The 17,311-nt window shown below is 51.6% G+C and overlaps 1 protein-coding gene across 1 annotated transcript in view; it reads right to left on the bottom strand.

The window, feature by feature from the left end:
• Nucleotides 1–4,310: 4,310 nt before the first annotated feature.
• LOC131760308 (guanylate cyclase 2D-like) overlaps nt 4,311–17,311 on the bottom strand; it is a 37,965-nt gene continuing 24,964 nt past the window's right edge. The window contains 7 exon segments of the mRNA XM_059070242.2: nt 4,311–4,442; nt 6,038–6,132; nt 6,988–7,091; nt 8,086–8,255; nt 14,256–14,382; nt 14,384–14,446; nt 14,871–15,034. Of these exon segments, the coding sequence (XP_058926225.2) occupies nt 4,311–4,442; nt 6,038–6,132; nt 6,988–7,091; nt 8,086–8,255; nt 14,256–14,382; nt 14,384–14,446; nt 14,871–15,034 (855 nt within the window).

Genomic DNA, 17,311 nt, shown 5'->3' with positions numbered 1-17,311 from the left:
TTTATGAGGTCCTGCCAGGTGTCCCTAGGGGAAAAGGACAAACAAGAATGATAAACTCCACCCAGAACAACAGTGGTGGGCGTTTAGAGCCCACAGCTGCTTACAAGGAATCCCTCACGCTCCTTGGCTTCTCCTGATCCCTGCAGCAGCCCTGTGACGGGCATACCACTGCCCTCTGCACTTCGAACTTTAGGGCACCGAGGCCCAGGAAGGTGAAGTGTCACTCACTCATTTGCATTTGTGGCTTTGAATCCAGAGGCCTCCCAGGAGATGGGCAGCTAGCCCCAGCTCTGTCCCCTAATGCTCTGCAGTGAGGGGCTCTGTGATACAAATCAGGATAGGGACACTGGCCCCCGAGCCTGTGTACACTTTCATTTTCTCGTCTGCTTCCTATGTGTGCCCAGAGGAGCTTAGAATGGGGTTATCACCTTTGCACGGAGAAGGGAGCAAGGCTGTGAGTGACAGCCTGGGCCTCACAGCAACCTAGAAGGGATACCTCTGAGCCTGGCTGTCAGGGGCAGAGCAGAGAAAAGGGGCCCCTGTGTGGACTGTCTCTGTGACACGTGATGGGAGGCCCATCTGCGGGCACCGCTGCCTGGGTCGTGGCTATACCGAAACACAAAGGGGTGGGGGGAGTTTGGTCCCCTTCCCCTGACCTCCACCAGCTTCGCCAAACGTCTCCAAATATAAAGATAAATAGCTTCTGCAGATATGGCAAATACAGAAAGTGAGGATAAAAGCAACTTTAGAAAACTTGACTTAAAAATCAAGCTATAGCACACAGTTCAAGTAAAAATTTGGTAACTGCCTCATAAACACAAGTCCAAGACAAGTTCCCATCCAGCTGGCCCTTCCTGCAGAGATTCTGTGTGTCTGCCTGCATGTCTGTCTGTGTTTCTGTGGGTCTATATGTGACCTCATCTCCAAGCAAACGGAGGGGCATGTGGTAGTGTTTCCACGTTTGTATGTATCTGATGCCCATACCAGGCAGAGTGTGTGTATGCGTATGCATGTGCACTTGGGTGTTTGGGCCCCTGTGTGCCCACCTGCTGGATCTGAGGCCGTGGGCCTAGGTGGGTGTGGGATTCTTCCCTGCTGCCTAGAGGCCTGGGAGGCTCCCAGGTCAGGTGGAGCTCACTGGGGCTAATCTCCACTCTCTTCCCTCCCTGAGTCAAGAAGATGAAAATGTTGCTGGCACTTTCTAAAGTTTCTGGCCTGGAGTGGAAACGTCATCAGCTGAGAGAGCTCAGAATGACGAATGGCTGCCAGACCTGCTGGTTCCCCCTCCTAGGACGGGGTGGGTCGGAGCAGGGCTGGGAGCTCACCTCCCTGGGTGCCTGCCACTGGCAGACCCGCAGGCATATCGGCCAGCCAGACTCTCCTGGGGAAAGTTCCATAAACGCATCAGCAAGAAATATCAGGGAGAACCAAGTGCTACAGTGACACAGTGTTGGGAGATGGGATGGCGGCTGCAGCAGGGCTCCAATTAGAGTGTGTGATGAGAGTCGCCTTGTGAAGGAAACAGCAACAGAGCTGAGACTTGCAGGATAGAGAGGGACCAGGCCAGGGGACAGCGAGAACGAAGGTCCTGAGGTGGGAAGCTCGGTGTGTCTTGAGGAACAGCAGGGAGGCCCCGAGGAGGTGACTCACAACAGAAGGTGCTGGAAAGCTGAGCCCGAGGGGCAGGCCCAGGCCGGACAGAGCGGGACCTCAGAGGCAGCATGAGAGAGTTCAGGTAGGAAGACCCCGAGGGTGTTAAACATGGAACTTCCATGTGAAATGTGTTTGTGTTTTATTGAAAGATTGCTCTGGCTGCCAGGCAGAGATGGATGAGGGGAAATGGCGAGAGCCCCCACAATGACCAGGAGAGTGGGGGTGATGGAGAAGTCGTCAGCTTCAGGCTGTGATGGAAGCAGAGCTCCAGGACTTGCTGAGGACTCCAGGACAGTGTCCAGCTTTCTGACTGAGGGTGGCGTGGCCACCCACAAGAAGAGAACTCTGGTGGAGGCCAGGCTGCCAGATGGACCTGGTGGGTCTGAGGTCCCATGAGAGCTCCAAAAGAACTATTGAGGGGGGTCTGGGGCCGAGGCCCAGAAGGGGTGTCATCAGCATCAGGATAGGAAGGGATGCCCCGGGGAGGAGCCCTGTGCAGCCCCAGCAAGGAAGAGTTGGGGAGAGGAGAAGAGCTGCCGGGGAGTCCAGGGGGGAGGAGTTGGAGACGGGGAAGCACAGCCAGGGCGCCTAGGAGGCCTTGGAGAACCTTTCTAGGAAGAGGGAGGCCGGGGAAATGTTACCATGCAATCAGGCTGGTAACTAAAACTGCCCACGGAGTTGGTGACATGGGTGGAGGGCACCGGTGACCTCACAGAGCCTTCTGGGTGAGTGGTGGTGGAAGTCAGGCTGCGAGGGCCGGCGGGAGAGGAAGATGAGGACTTGAAGTCAGCGTCAGCAGACGGGCCTTCTGAGAAGGCTGGCTGCCCATGGAGGCAGAAGTGGGGTGGAGGCCCGACGGCTGTGAGGTCAGCGGACAGCAGCTGGAGTAGAGGACCCAGAGGGACTAAACAGGGTGAGGGGGCCGCAGATGCCCTCCTGGGGGTGGATAAGCTGGGGCTGCTGTGGCCCATGGAAAGGCCAGGGAGGTCAGGGACCTGCCCCATGTCACACAGCCAGTACCGAGCCCGGTCCTCTCCCAGCAAACCGTCTGCAAAGTTGAAGGACCCAGGGCTGTCTGGGAGCCTTTCTGTGAACACAAGCTGGTTTTGCACCCAGGAATCTGGAGTGTCCTTATAAAAAGGGTGCATCTGTGTGTGTGCTGCACCCTGAGGGCTTCTCCATATGCCCATCCATCCCCCTCCTCCTCCCTACCTCGCTGGACCCCAGTGTGTGTCAGGGAGGGCACTCAGGGATGAAGATGAACAGGGCACTGCCTGCCCCCAGGCACTGCTCTGCCCAGGTTTCCTGGGGTCCTGAGGCCTGGGGGCAGCCTGACAGCTGAGGGGCAGGGATGCTCTGACAGCCCCCACCTCCTGTCCATATCGATCCTTCCACTTGGAGGACGCACAGCCTAGGCTGCTTTAGTGCTGGTCTTTTCCCAGGAAGCCCATGTGTGCCCCACACGTTTCTGGTCTTTGAGAGATGGGAGGGGGCCATCCTGGAATTGCTGCAAGGAGTCAGTTGGAAGTTCTAATGAAGGAAAGACCCTGGGCAGCAAGCTCTGATGTGGTCGTCCTGTGGGCCCCTGATGGGGCTCTGTCCATCCCCAGGCCAGCCACCCACTGGTGGAATGAGCCTATGGGCCTCTGTGGGCCTCTGGGCTGCCTCATTTCTAGGAAACTAATTCTCAGCTATGGGCAGCACCTGCACCCTGTGGCCCCCTGTGGACCTCCCGGTGCTCGAGTGGAAGAGAGTGAGGAACAGCACGTTGCAGTAAAATGTTCTTGCTTCCCCTGCTCCCCCATCTCACCTGTGTTTCCCTCAGTGAGGGACATGGGGTCGCAAAGGACAGAGGACAAAGGAAAGAGCCCAACTGCAGGGCAGGCACCAGCTCTGAGAATCTGCTTCTTTTGGCCCCTAAAATATGAGAGCCTTTGATCTGTAAATTCCCTGTCTGCAGAAATAGTCTGCAGTCATGGGCTTCCCTGGTGGCGCAGTGGTTGAGAATCCGCCTGCCGATGCAGGGGACACGGGTTCGTGCCCCGGTCCGAGAAGATCCCACATGCCGCAGAGCAGCTGGGCCCGTGAGCCATGGCCACTGAGCCTGCGCGTCCGGAGCCTGTGCTCCGCAACGGGAGAGGCCACAACAGTGAGAGGCCCGCGTACCGCAAAAAAAAAAAAAGAGTCTGCAGTCAAATGCTCTACCACTGAGCTATACCCCCTGAGGAAATAGTCTGAATGGTGACAAATGCCCAGTGATATTTATCAACGTATCACCTGTAAGGGGCTCAGAATGGGAAGACTCTACATGCTGAGTGACAAGAGGAAGGTTGAGCTAATCACGGCCACCACGTGTTGCAGTCCTGATGCTGTAACTACAAGTGTGAGTAAAGCGCTCTGAATGATACCCAGGGCGCTCAGGACGTTGAGCGGAGAGCACAGACCAGAATGAGAAGTTATGGAGGCAGCATGATCTCATCCATGACACAGACCTCAGAAACAGGCTGGCAGGAACCATGCTAAAGTGCTAACAGCGGCTGTCTCTCAGGAGTGGAAAGATGGCGATTATTTAATCATTCAAGAATTCTGTATTTTCCAAGTTATCCCCACTAGGCAGGTAATACCTTTATAATCAGAAAAATAACAAGTATCAAATTTCAAACAACAGAGGCCAAGCTTTGGGGGAAATTCCACTTACTCACCCAGGGTTTGATGTCCAGAGGTGTGGGGAGGGGTCTGGGGAAGCCCACCTTCCCCACCACCCAGTAGGTCTCCTTGAAGCCCCTCCCCTGGAAGAGAGAGGAAAAGAGTTGAACATACCTTCTCAAGCAGAGAGCCAGGGCAGAGGCACGATTCCCACAGCTGGGAGGAAAGCAGCTTAGAGCCTGGAGGCGGATTGCCTGGGTCCAAATCCTGGCTCTGTCACTTCTAGCTGTGTGACTCTGGCCAACTTACTTCACCTCTCTGTGCCTCAGTTTCCTGAATAGCTCATAGAGTTGTGAGGATTAAATGAATTAATATTTATCTGTTAGAGAAATAAATAAATAATGAATCATGAGTTTCTATAACCAGCAATCATGGAATGCTAAGATCCCAGGATTCTGTGATTTGTGATTCTCCCAAACTGTTGAAGGATACAGTGGTCTCCCCTGGGATGGGGGTGCAGCTACCTGGGGGGTCAGGATGGGCTGTCCTAGAAGTTTCACACGCCACCTGGACCAGGGATGGGTATTGCCTCTTGGATCCCTCAGGTCAGCCCAAAGAAACTGAGGTTGGCATACTGCCCTCCCCACTCCCACTCTGCATCCCCTTCTGTCATCAGAATCCTCTGTTCCTTAAGACATCTAGTGCCTACTCCCCCAAACAAGACACGCCTGCCTTTACTCCACTCTCCCATAACTTCAGCCTCCAAAGCAAAGGATTCCGCTTATGCTGGCCCTCACAGGCTGAGACTTTGCACAAGTTACTGCTCCTCTCTGAGCTGCTGCCCTGACATTTCACCGTTTAATGAAGTGAGTCCCGTGGAGCTCACCATGGGAGTCCCCCAAATTCTGGGGCCCAGTCGCAACCCTGGGCCTTTAAATGCCCCAGCTGCTCCAGTCACTCCAGTAGGCCTGGCTCTAGCTGAGGAATTGGGGAAATGAAAGGGGGTGGGGTAGGAAGAAAAGTCATTCATAGGATGCTACCATTACCTTACTGAACGTCAACATTAAAAAAAAGAATGCAGGCGTGACAGACAAATTTCTGCCTTTGAGGGCTGATGGGCAGGTACAACCCAACATCACACTGACAACATCAGAGGTCCAGCTGTGGGACTGGTGGGTGCACAGAGAAGGCATAACAGTTATTTCTGGGGGAAAGGAAGAAGAGGGATATTCCTGGGTCAGGGCAGGCTTCAGTGAGAGCTAAGGTCTGTGCTAGGGTTCTGAAGGATGAGTAGGAGCCCAACAGTGCTATGGAGAAGGCACAGGCTTTGGAGCCACCAGACCTAGGATTCAGCTGTGTGACTTTGGATAAGTCTCTTTGCCTCTCTAATTTAATTTCCTCAAATGTAAAATGGGGACGTGGATCCTCCTTTCCTTATTTCTGTGTTAATAAATATGTTACTATCTGTGGTGCACCAGCGTGCTGCCCAGGTAAGTCACCAAGAGAAGTAACTTCTCTGCCCCCGCCCTTCTCCTTATGAGGAGCCAAATGAGGGAGGGGTTCCCCTGAAGAAACGTTTCCTTAGAATTTGGGGATTGAGGAGGACTTTAAAGGTGATCAGCTCCCAGGCCGGCATTTCCTTTAGTTATATCAGTCAGATGAGAATCTCTCCTGCTGCCCATGGAAACTGGACCTCTGGAGACATTTCCCATCAATCCCAGGAAAGAGAGTCTCTCACCTTTAGCTCAGTCTGGCCTCTGATATCAATTCTGTAGCCTTCATCCAGGCTGAGCAGTGTCTGGGCGGTGCTTATGCAGACATGAATTCTGTATGCTGAGAAGAAAGGTACTAGTCAAGTTACCACCTGGTGACAGCATACCCAGTGTTTGGTAAAATCATTAAGAGCCTGTAACAGCCCCAGTTCCAGCCAGTCATGCACACAATTCTGATTCATGCAATACTTTTTACTGGCCCTCTTGTCCCCCTAGTAGATTGCTGGGCACTAAAGTGGAGGTCTCAAGGAAAAGGAAACTACATGGATTGATTGTTAAGGAGAACTCAAGATGAAGTGAGAACCCTAGGAACATAATCTCTACTTGTAGGGAAGTCTTTGAAGGCTGAGTCAGTGCAGATAAGCAGTTACTTTTCTTTTAAGGGCAGGGTTCCCCTCCAGGACCGTACATCTGATTAAGCAGGATATGTACTGAGTGACATCAGGGAGCACACAACCTGTGCAGCCAGGAGCAAAGGCTCAGTTTTTTCAGCTGCTCTAGCCAGGCCATCAGAGAGGCTCCTGCTGCCAGCAAGGGTCTAAAATGGCATATTTTTTTTTAATTGAAAGGGGTCTCCTCATTGGAAAGAAGGGAAACCAAGATGTAGAGGAAGAGCATTTTGCTCAAGGACACTAAGCACACCGGACCCAGTCAGGGTGAGGACCCAGGTTTCCTGCCTCTGGAGTCATTGTTTTCCCTGCTAATTCTCTCATGAGATCATCACAAAAGCCCTGTGCAAATTTAAAAGAACCAGTGACATACATCATCTCCTGCTAGCTGTTTTACTGATAACTAGGGTATGCTGCCACCAGGCGGTGATTTGGTTACTAAGCACTGTTTCAAACAGCCAGGCTGCAGGGGTCATTGAGAGAGTCCTTCCCTGGGCTTCCCTAGGATAGAAATATGAGACACTCACGTATCCCTGTAGACTCCATCTGGGATGTGGTGTTAACTGTGTCCCCAAAGAGGCAGTACTGAGGCATGGTAAGACCCACAACCCCTGCCATGCAGGGCCCTGAAACTCAGATGTGCCCAGTGAGCTCCAGCAGGTCCTGGACCCAAGAGAAGTCTCTACAATACTCTTGTCCCCCCAGTTCTCCCCAAACTGCTGTCCTCACCCCACATCTTGGGCTCCAGCTGGAGGGTGAGTATGAAGCTGTATGGAATCTCCAAGAACACCCAGAGAGGAGATGACATCTATGCCAGGCTCTGGGCTGGGGGTAGGGGGGCACAGATAAATTGGAGCCAGGCTCTGCTCTTAGGGTTCTCCCAGCCTGGTGGGGAGATATGTATAAATGCTAATCAGTGTTGTGAAGAGGGAAACACCAGGGCTGTGCCAGCCCAGAAAGAAGACTCTGACCCAGTCCAGAGGACTTCCTGGAGGAGGCAGTACCTAAACTGTGTCTTGAAGGATGAGAGAATGAATCGTCAGGGAATAGCAGGTGCAAAGGCACAGAGGCAGAGAGCCCACATGCCTGTGGGAAACTGCAAGTGGCTGGGTATAGACAGAATACAAAGTGGAAAGTGGTGGGAGATGTGGCTGGAGAGAACAGCAAGGGCCTTGGAGGCTATGAGGGGGGGTGGGGCGTTTGGACTTTACCCCGCAGGTGAAGTTATGGAGGGAGGAACGGGTGAGGGCACGAGAAGGATATTCTATAGTACAGACCCTGAGGTCTCTCCTAGTCCCCTCCCAGCAATATTTAGTTGTTTGCATGACCACAGAAGGTCTCTGTTCTGTCTCTTCCATCAGACTATCAGCTCCTCACCATGGACTTAGATGACCTTGACAGATGCTGAGATAAAACACATATATATGTGTGAATCTGAGCATCACAGATTCTTTGATTTATGACATTTTAGAACCTTAAAATAATAGAAGAAAAAAAGAATTGTAAAAATTTTCTATTATGGATTTTTAGAATCTCAGGATTCCAGAAGCACGTCATTGGGGTTGCCCCAGCCAGCACCCCAGGCGGGGTTGGGAGACTCCCGCAGCCCCAAGTCCATATCTGAGTGCAGGCCAGACCTGATGCGAACGGGCACAGTGGGCGCATGCCTCATCCGGAATTCGCCCACAGAGCTGAGGATGTTCAAGGCCATGTTGGTGATCTCAGCTGCATGCTGGCTCCTGTTGTGCCAGGGCAGCCCCGCTGCCACCATTTAGGCATCCCCGATGGTCTCCACCTAGAGGTCATAGCCTTCATGCTCCAGGACAAGAACCCCCCTCCTTGGACTGACCCACATCCCACACAAGGCCACCTCTCTGGAGCTCCTGACCCAGTCCTCAAGTATCTGGCAAACAGTGCCATCTTTCCCAGGCCTCCCATCCCAGCCGCTCTGGCAATGATTAGACCTGCACATTTCAGATCACCTTTGTCTGAATTGCAGGTCTTACCTCTGACCCCAGACCATGAGCTCCTTGGCAGCAGCCCTGGGTGCCCCATCTGTACAATGCCGCAGCAGCAGATCAGGGCTTCATCTGGAGAGGAGTGCATGTATATTAGATATATAGCCTATTTCCCAAACCCTGACCTTCCAAGGTGTACTAAAAAGAACGTAGCGTTTGAAATCCAAGAGATGTGGGTACAAACCCCGGCTCTGCCGTTTACCTTGGTCAGGCCACTCCGCCTGTGCAACCCTCAGTTCCTCTTATATGAAATGCATATTAAAGATAAAGATTTAAGAGCCAGTTTTGTCACAGATGCTCAATAAACAGAGACTTCTCTCGTTACCATCATCATCCATCACCATCACCATCACGATCATCATCATCTTCTCCTGGGCTAATGCTTTTGGAGACGATAGAATCCCAGAGTCTCAGAATTAGGGGGGGGACTTTAAAGGCCACCCACTTGCCTCCCCGCGGCTGGCCAGTCCTGCTCACGTCTCCTTCCTGAGGTGGCTTCTTCTCCCTTGGGGCAACTCTGATTTACAAAAGTTGAGTTGAATGGTAACCTGCCTTTCACCTGCTGGTTCCAGCTCTACCCACTGAACTCAAGCCACAGTTCTTTCCTATTCTGAAGCTCATTCTCTATTCTGAAGGCCCTGTTCCAGGTGCTGGGAACACAGATGTATACCGTGGCCTTCTCCCTGGCTGCAGGCCAGGCCAGCCAAGGTTGAAGACGGCAACTCTACACCCCAAGTCTCCCCATCTGCAGGTTAAAGAGCCCAGCTCCTGAAATGCCACTCCTACAGCAGGCACATGCAGGCACCCCTCGGGCCTGTGGATCAGAGCTTTCTCTCTGGCCAGGCATAGCCACTCTCCCTCAGCACCTGATAGACAGTAATAATAATGATGATGCTCTTGTGCCCACAGAGGGTGCTATAATTCAATAAATTTCTTTCTCACACCATTATCTGTGGACTGTGCCCTACTACCTATGTCCCCCAGCTCTTTCCCTCACCCAGAGTATCCCTGCCCCAATACCGGGAAGTGATCTGCCCTAATCATGCCACATTCTGCTCGTATACTTAAATTTGCTCCCTACAGCAAAAGGCTTAAAATTTACTCCCCATGGAGCTAGCAATCAGGGACTCCCATGATTTGCAGAATTTCCTGACTTATTCCTAACACTTGCTCCTGGTTCCCCACATTTCAGCCAAACGGGAAACTTCCTGCCTCCCACAGGGACACTCAGCGCTTGCTCACCTCCAGGCCCTGATGGTCTAGTTCCTCTGCCAAAAATGGTCTTCCCCAGTCCCTGACTGTTGAGATCCAAGCCCTCCATCAGCCCAGTTTTCACTGCGTCGAGTCCATTCAATCTCCCCGGTCACCAGCTGGGGAAAAGACGTTTCCTTCCTCAGGGCTCCATCTGAGAGATGGAGATGACGTCCACCTCCCTCCCTCCCCATCATCTGCACTTACTGTGGGCTGGCCTGAATGTGGCTGGGTCAGGGGAAGGGCTGCCCCCCACTGTGTACATTTCCACAGAGGAGAGAGAGCTCCCACCCCATATGCCCCCGGGAAAAATATGAGCAAGCTCTGGCTTCCCCTCTGCCTACACCCTTCTTCCCCGCAAGAGGACGAATGCATTATCTGATTGGCAAGATTGGAAGAAAGACTAAGTAAGTGCTCCCTTATTACTCATATAACCAGACGCTATTCCCAACCCTTTACAAGAATTAGGTCTTCACAAGAATTCTGTGAGGTAGGTGCTATTACTATTGCCATTTTGTAGACAGAAACTGGGCCAGAGAGGTTAAGTCACTCGCCAACGTCACACAGCACAGATTTGAACTTGTTCAGTCTAGCTCCAGAGCCCATATGCTATGCTGCCTCTTGATGCACATGGTTTGGGCTCTTTCTCTCTCTCTGTTGGGGAGAATCTGCCTGTTATGTTGAGTTTCCCTCTGTTCCTGCCCTGCACACGGTCAGCACATGTGTCTGGGCCAGGTCCTGCCTCCGAGAGGTAGTCTGGGAGATCTACTGCTTGCTAGCCCCTCTTCCAGACCACCAGGTGTGCAGCTGCAATTCAGGAAGAGACACCAGCTCTGGAGACCCCGCACTGCCTCAGAAGGGTGACCCAAGGTGCAAACTGGGAAGGAGAAGCAGTAGAAAGCCCCAAGGTGGCCGCACATCCAGACCTCATTCTCCAAGCGGCTACGCTGACCTCTAGCCTTCCGCCCGCCTGCCACCTAAGCTGGAAGGGAGAGTTTGGTGTAATTAATAACCACCCCTATAACCCCAGCAGCAGAAAGATGACCAGGCACAGGCCCTGCTCTTTAGGAGCTCAGACTCCCAAAGATGATCACTCAGAGACTCCTGTCGTAAGGGGCACTCAGCTACAAACGAGGGCTGTGCAGCTCCTTGTGCACGGGTGTAGTCCTTTTGCAGCTGGGAGGACACAGCCAGAGGAGAGGTGGGTGCAAAGGTTTCCATACTAACAAACACAGAGGTGAATTCTAACTCCACCACTAGCTTGCTGTGTGACCTTGGGCGAGTCACCCACCTCTCTGAGTCTGTATCCTCATCTGTACAGTAGGGATAATAATGCATCCCTCTGAGGGGCATTTCGAGGGTTAAATGAGATATCCTGTGACAATCCGTAGGCCAGGCCAGTTCTCTGTAGACATTTAAGTGGTACATCTATACCCCCCCCCCGCAATTCTGTGCTTTCAGGGGGAGGCCTCAGTGCCTGTGCGTGTGGTGCTCAGCATCGTGTTGGTATGAACGACAGCACTTCCTGTCACGCTGCTTAATCTGCAGAACCACCCTTAAGCCATAGGCACTTTCACCTCTGTTTTACAAATGGGAACTTGAGGCTCAGAGAGGTGAAGTGATGTGCCCAGGGTGGCTCAGCGGTATGGCTGGGACCACGCCCACCCGCCGGGAGGAGTGGCTCAGGTAAACCCTCCCCTCCCCCGCGGCCCACTCGAGAGCCCTGCTCCAGAGTTGTGTCCATGCAAGTGCTCACTCAGCGCGTGCTGGGAGGGAACCACAGACCCCTGTGGAACCAGGAAATGATCGCCTGGCTGCCTCCCAGCCCAGACCGGATTAAAGAGCAGTAACCAGATCCTGCTGGGACGGAGGGGAAACCAAGGCGGCTGCGTGAGCGATGAGAGATGCGCTTGCACATGGGGAGGACCCGGCCTCCTGTTTCCCCACATCTGGATGGGTGTGCAGGCCTGGTTTTATTTCATTTCACTCTGCCAGAAAGATGCAGACCTCTTGGCCAGAGTTCAGAGCAGATCAGAAAGGGTGATTCAGAGCTGGGAGGGACACATGTGTGAGAAAAGATTAGCAGCGGAGGAAGAGACAAGGTCAGGGGTGACTCAGGGCACATCAAAGCTGCCAGGGCTCAGCAAGATGAGATGAGGAATCTTTTCCTGGGGCCCACGGTAGCTCTGGAGGCAAGAGGGAAACTCAGCCAGCATGACAGAGAATGCCTCAGACCATGGGCTGGGGCAGGAACGTGGGGTCCTGAACAGGGAATGGGAAGGAAGACGTGTGCTAGGAATTCCAGTGGCTCAGGTTTCTGTGGGGCAGTGTGGGGCAGTGGACAGAGCTGGGCGGTGGTGGTGGACATGGCACTTTCCTGTCCTGGCTCTGCCACCTACCAGCTCTGTAACCTCAGGCAAGGCACTTCCCTCTCTGGGCCTCAGTGAGCTCCTCATTTAGTCAGCACATGTTTCCTGAGGACCTACCATGTACTGGACATGGCCAAGCACTGGGGACAGAGCGATTTAGGTTGGAACCAACAGGTCCAAGGGTAGTTATGAGAGCATCACACAGGAGCTCCTAACCATGTCTGGGAGGGCAGGGAAGCTAACCTGAGACCAGGAGGGAGCAGAAGGGGAGAGAGAGCAGGGTTCCAGGAGGAGGGAACAGCATGTGCAAAAGCCTTGTGGTTAGAGAGAGCAAAGCTTGTGTGAGGAATACAGAGGACTGCAGGGGCAGAGTACGGAGAGGCAGTGGGGAGGGAGGGGGGGGCAGCTCCTGGAGGACCTTAGGGGCCGCTATGAACCTGTGACTTTATCCTGAGGCTGTCCGTGTCCTGGGATGGTGAGCCCTGATGAAGTGGGGTTACAGGACCAGAATGCCCAAGTTCAAATCTCAGCTTCACATTCTGCTGGGACTATGTAATTAGACAAGCTGCTTAACCACCTGTTTCTTCATCTGTAAATTAGGGGTGCTATTATCTACCTCATACATTGTTATGATGATCAAATGGGTCAATACATATAAGGCATCTAGACTGTGTACCAGTGTCTGGTATACAGTAAGCACTCAATAAGTACTGGCGATTACTGTCGTCAGGACACTGTGTGTAATGCTACCAGCAGACTTCCTGGCACCTCAAAGAGTTAGTTCTCTCCTCTGAAACTTCCGGCCCATGCATCCTTTCCATCCTGGCTTCAGCCCAGGGCCTGGCCCTCCCCAGTCCTGGCTTTCCTGGAGGGCAGTGGCAGGAAGGGGGCTGGCATGTCACAAATGAAGGCTAAGGCCAGGGGAGCCAGAGTATGGCTGTTTTCTGGAGCTTCCTCCACACCTCATCCACTGTGTCTGAGGCTGACCTAGGACCCCCCAACAATTGGATCAGAATAGGGGCAGGGGTGGTGTGGGAAGGCCCCCAAAGCAGGCGTAGAGGGCAGAAAGCTATTCACTTTCACAGGCTCACAGTTTACACAGCACTTCTACCAGGGGGAGAGGATCTGCCCATCATCTGTGAACCCCTGGGACTGGAGTCATTATTCCTGTTTTATAGATAAGGTAACAGAGGTCCAGAGAGGGGAAGACAAAGTGACACAGAAGCTGGTGTTCAGGGTTGGACTCAAACCCAGAATCGAGAGGTGCACAGGGACTAGATTGTGGAAGATCTTGACGGCTCTGCCAAGGCCCCTGCTGCCCACTCCATCGTCTCCCACCCACCACCCACTCCCACCACTGGCCCATGTCATGTCTAGCCATCACAACCCATTCAGCATCCCTCCCAATTACTAGGTCCACCCTCTCAAGCCTCAAGCTTTAGCACTTTATTCCCCCATTGCTTGCCTGGAGCAACCACACCCAGGCTGGACAATGCTAGGAAGACAACACCTCCTCCAGGAAGCCTTCCTTGCTCTTTACGCATCTACTCCTAGCTGGATTTGGGGCCCTCTCAGCCTCCAGCACTGAGAGCTCGCCGAGAGCAGGCACAGAAGCTGACTCACCTGTCGGCCCTTGCCTGGCACAGGTTGAATTTCTTTCCCCACCTCTTAAAGCTGGGCTGGCCTTTTGACTTGCTTTGACCAATAGAATATGTCAGAAACGGCAATGTGCCTGATCCCAGCTTACATCTCAAGAGGCTTCTGGGCTTCTGCCTTCTCTCTCAGAACTTTGCCACACCATGTAAACATACCAACTCACCTGCTAGAGGGTGAGATACCATGTGGAGCAGAACTGAGTTATCTCAACAAAGGCTCCAGAATCCAGCCAAGATCAGCAGAGTTTCCTCTCACCCACAACTGACCACAGATGTATGAGTGAGACCAGCTGAGTCCAGAGACATTTCCAGCTGGACCTATAGGCTTGTGAGCAATAATAAATGCTTATCATTTTACACCACTGGGTTTGGGGACCTATTTGTTACACAGCAATAGCTTACTGATTAAAAAATGCATAAATAAATGACTGGAAGTAAAGGTATGATGCAAACACAACAGAGAGGAGAGAGAGATGGAATGCCTGCCTCTTGGTCCTCTCACCTTATACACGTCATGGTTGCCCAGAACAGCATCAAACAGTGTGTAAAGGTCATTGAGCAAGCCCACCACCTCAATGGGTTCACTCAGGGCTGAGATTGTGGTAAAGCCTACAGTGTCACTGAAGTATGGTAACCTGGTCAAAGTATTCTGGCTTCATAGTCGCCCCCATTTTCAGAGCTTCAGCCACAGACCTGAAGGGATGGGAAGGGCCAGAGTCACAAGGTGGGAGGACCATCTTTCCACAGTTGGAAGTGAGAGAGGGATATTTGGGGGGAAATCCTGGGTTGAGTGTCAGGGGATCTGGGATAGCTCTGTTGGTGTGCTGGCTCCCCTCCAGCAAATACCTGTCCCTCTCTGGACATTATTTTCTCTGAGGTCAGATGGGTGACCCTGTGCCTTGTCCTTGTTCCCTAGGGAAAGAGGCAGCAGAAATTCAACACTCATGTGCCCCCAACAGTGCCTAATACATGTAAGCATTCTATTAAAATATGTTGGATAAATAAACAATGAATGAATTGAATGAATTAATGGAACCCAGATTTACTGAGCACCTACTATGTCCCAGGTCCCATGCTCAGAGCCACTGAGGCTAGAGGCACAACCAAGTCCACTCACGGCAGGAGCATCTGAGAGCGCAACCTTTCCGTCTTCTGTCTCTCCAGTCCCAGCTCCTCAGTCCACTCCTGGATCAGGTCTTCCAAGTTCTGGGAATACTTCTCCAGCATCCTCTGCATAGAGTCAGCAACACTGGTCTTCTTGCCTTGGTTGATGCTTTTGAACTGAAAATGAAATGAAAATCCCAATTTGTCCATGAAGGTCAGCACACTCGGCCCTCAGGTTGAGAATCTGGGACACAGGAATGAACCAGACATAGTCCCTGCCTGGAAGAGCCAGATGGTGGGGAGCAGATATGTAATAGAAAAGGGATGGCAACTCTGACAAGTGAAAGCACAGATGGCTGGGAGGAAAAATGGGTTGGTTCTCTATGAGGTGAACAGGCAGAGAGAGGACTTTGCAAAGGAAAGTTTGCCCAGCATTGCATCCATCACTGTTAACAAACACATTGGTTCTCACAAAAACACTGTGGAATAGGCATTCTTTGTTCTCAAAGATAAGTGGATGGATGGATGAAGAGATGGGTAAATAGGTAAAAGCAATGTATGTAGATTATTTACGTATGTAATCTATTTCTACCTCTTTATTTCTCTCCCTTTTCAAAAAATTGTTTACAAAATAAAATAATAAATATGTAAGGGCGCTGGGACCAAAGGAGAGTAAAGGTTAAAAAGAAATGTTAATCCAGGAGTGAGGTCTATATGCAAAATGCATGCCAGAATTTGGTCACAATTTTGGATATGAGCTTCCTAGCAACAAAGCAAAGAGGGAAATAGAGATTACATAATCTATGGAGTCCATGAGACAATGGAGTATTAAACTAGTTGCTCAAAAGGAACACAACTACTGCTGGTGCTGAGCAGAGAGAAGTACCTCTCTTAGGTATTCATAAGAGGACATTCACATGTTGTTATAAATTGTACCTTCAACAACAACCTTATAGGAAATATGGCACCCAGTTTCCTAGGGAGACTTCCTAGAACCTTCCCCAGTGTGGTTTGCACCTTCCCAAAGTGCAGTCAGTTGGAGAAGCAAATTAATGATGATCAAAATGGAGGGGTTCATTCCTGTCTAAATCCAGCATCTTGACCTTTGTGTGTGTATAGGTGTGCATATCCAACCTTCATTAATACTGCTTCTCTCAGGCAAATGTCTGTAAGGTAGGGAGAGTAGCAGCAGCCCCTGAAGAGCACCTATTTTGTATTGCTCATCAAAAGCAGAAGCATAAGCTTTAGAAGTCAGTTGCCATGAGTGTGACAGCTGCTGCCCTTGAGACAGCAATATGGACAAGAAGCTGACGGTAAGGTCATCTCTGCAAGGAAGGTTCCCATTTTATAAATTAAGAAACAAAGGATCTGAGAAATATAACTTGCCAAGGACAACATAATTGTGGAACAGAGTTTCAAACTGAGGTCTATTATATATTAATGTTATCACCAGCCACCCCTCTGAATTATTTTATCATTTGGAATGTGTTTTCCATTGTTTCCCTTGCATTGCCCAGGAGCAAAATCATAGGATCTACAAATAACAATCACTTTCTTCTTCCTTTATAACATTCATTTTCTTGCTTAATTGCATTGGCTGGTACTCCCAGAACAATGTTATATGAACATAGCCCAAGTCTTTCAACTTCAAGGTCAGTGCTCTTTCTCCTCATTCTCTATTCAGAAAATTACTTTTTTTTTTTTTGGCTTGATTATTTCACTTGATGGTCACACCAACATGTCAAGTTAGACCAGAGTTAGTCTTTCTAGGCATCACCTAAGGAGATCTGAGGCTCAACAGTGCAATCAATTTGGCCAAGATCAAGTAGTAGGTAAGTGGCAGCATAGATTTGAATGCAGGCCTTCTGACCCTTAGCCTCCCCACAATGTGATGTAATTATCACCTTCTGCATGTGAAGTATATCATGTGCCTGTCTCTGCCTTCTCTGCCACTGAGCCTTAGGCAGGCTCACCCCTCACTCAGGGCAAGAGCTTGCACCCCCACCTCGCTAGCTATGGCCATCTCTGACCCCTGGAAAGATTCTAGGCTGGTGTTTTAAGAACTGGTTGCTCGTCCTAGCTCTGCAACCCACTGTCACAGTAGCCACTGAGAGCTCACTCACTCTGAGGTCCAGATTTCCCATAGGACACCTGTGTGCTTCTCCTGTCTTCCTGCCTCTCTCTCCCTCATCACCTGTCTGGAAGCCCCTCTCGCTCACTGAACCTGTCCTTGGCAACGTTCCACTGTGGCTGGGGAGTGCAGGGCAGGAATGGGAGGCACAGAGATGTCACCTCAGGCTTGATGGGTTGCTCTGTGGGAGCCATTAGCCTGCTCAGTCAGGCCCACACACTCCACCACTGCCCTGCAAACTCGTACGGGCTTGCCTCCCCCTCCCAATGCAGTCCCCAAGGCAGGCCTGGGGGGCCCCAGCCCCCCTCATATCTTCCATTCCC

The sequence above is a fragment of the Kogia breviceps genome, chromosome 7, assembly GCF_026419965.1.
Source record: "Kogia breviceps isolate mKogBre1 chromosome 7, mKogBre1 haplotype 1, whole genome shotgun sequence".
NCBI classification, from domain to species: Eukaryota; Metazoa; Chordata; class Mammalia; order Artiodactyla; family Physeteridae; genus Kogia; species Kogia breviceps.
The sequence above is the reverse complement of the archived record's forward strand: the minus strand, read 5'-3'. Positions and strand labels throughout refer to the sequence as shown.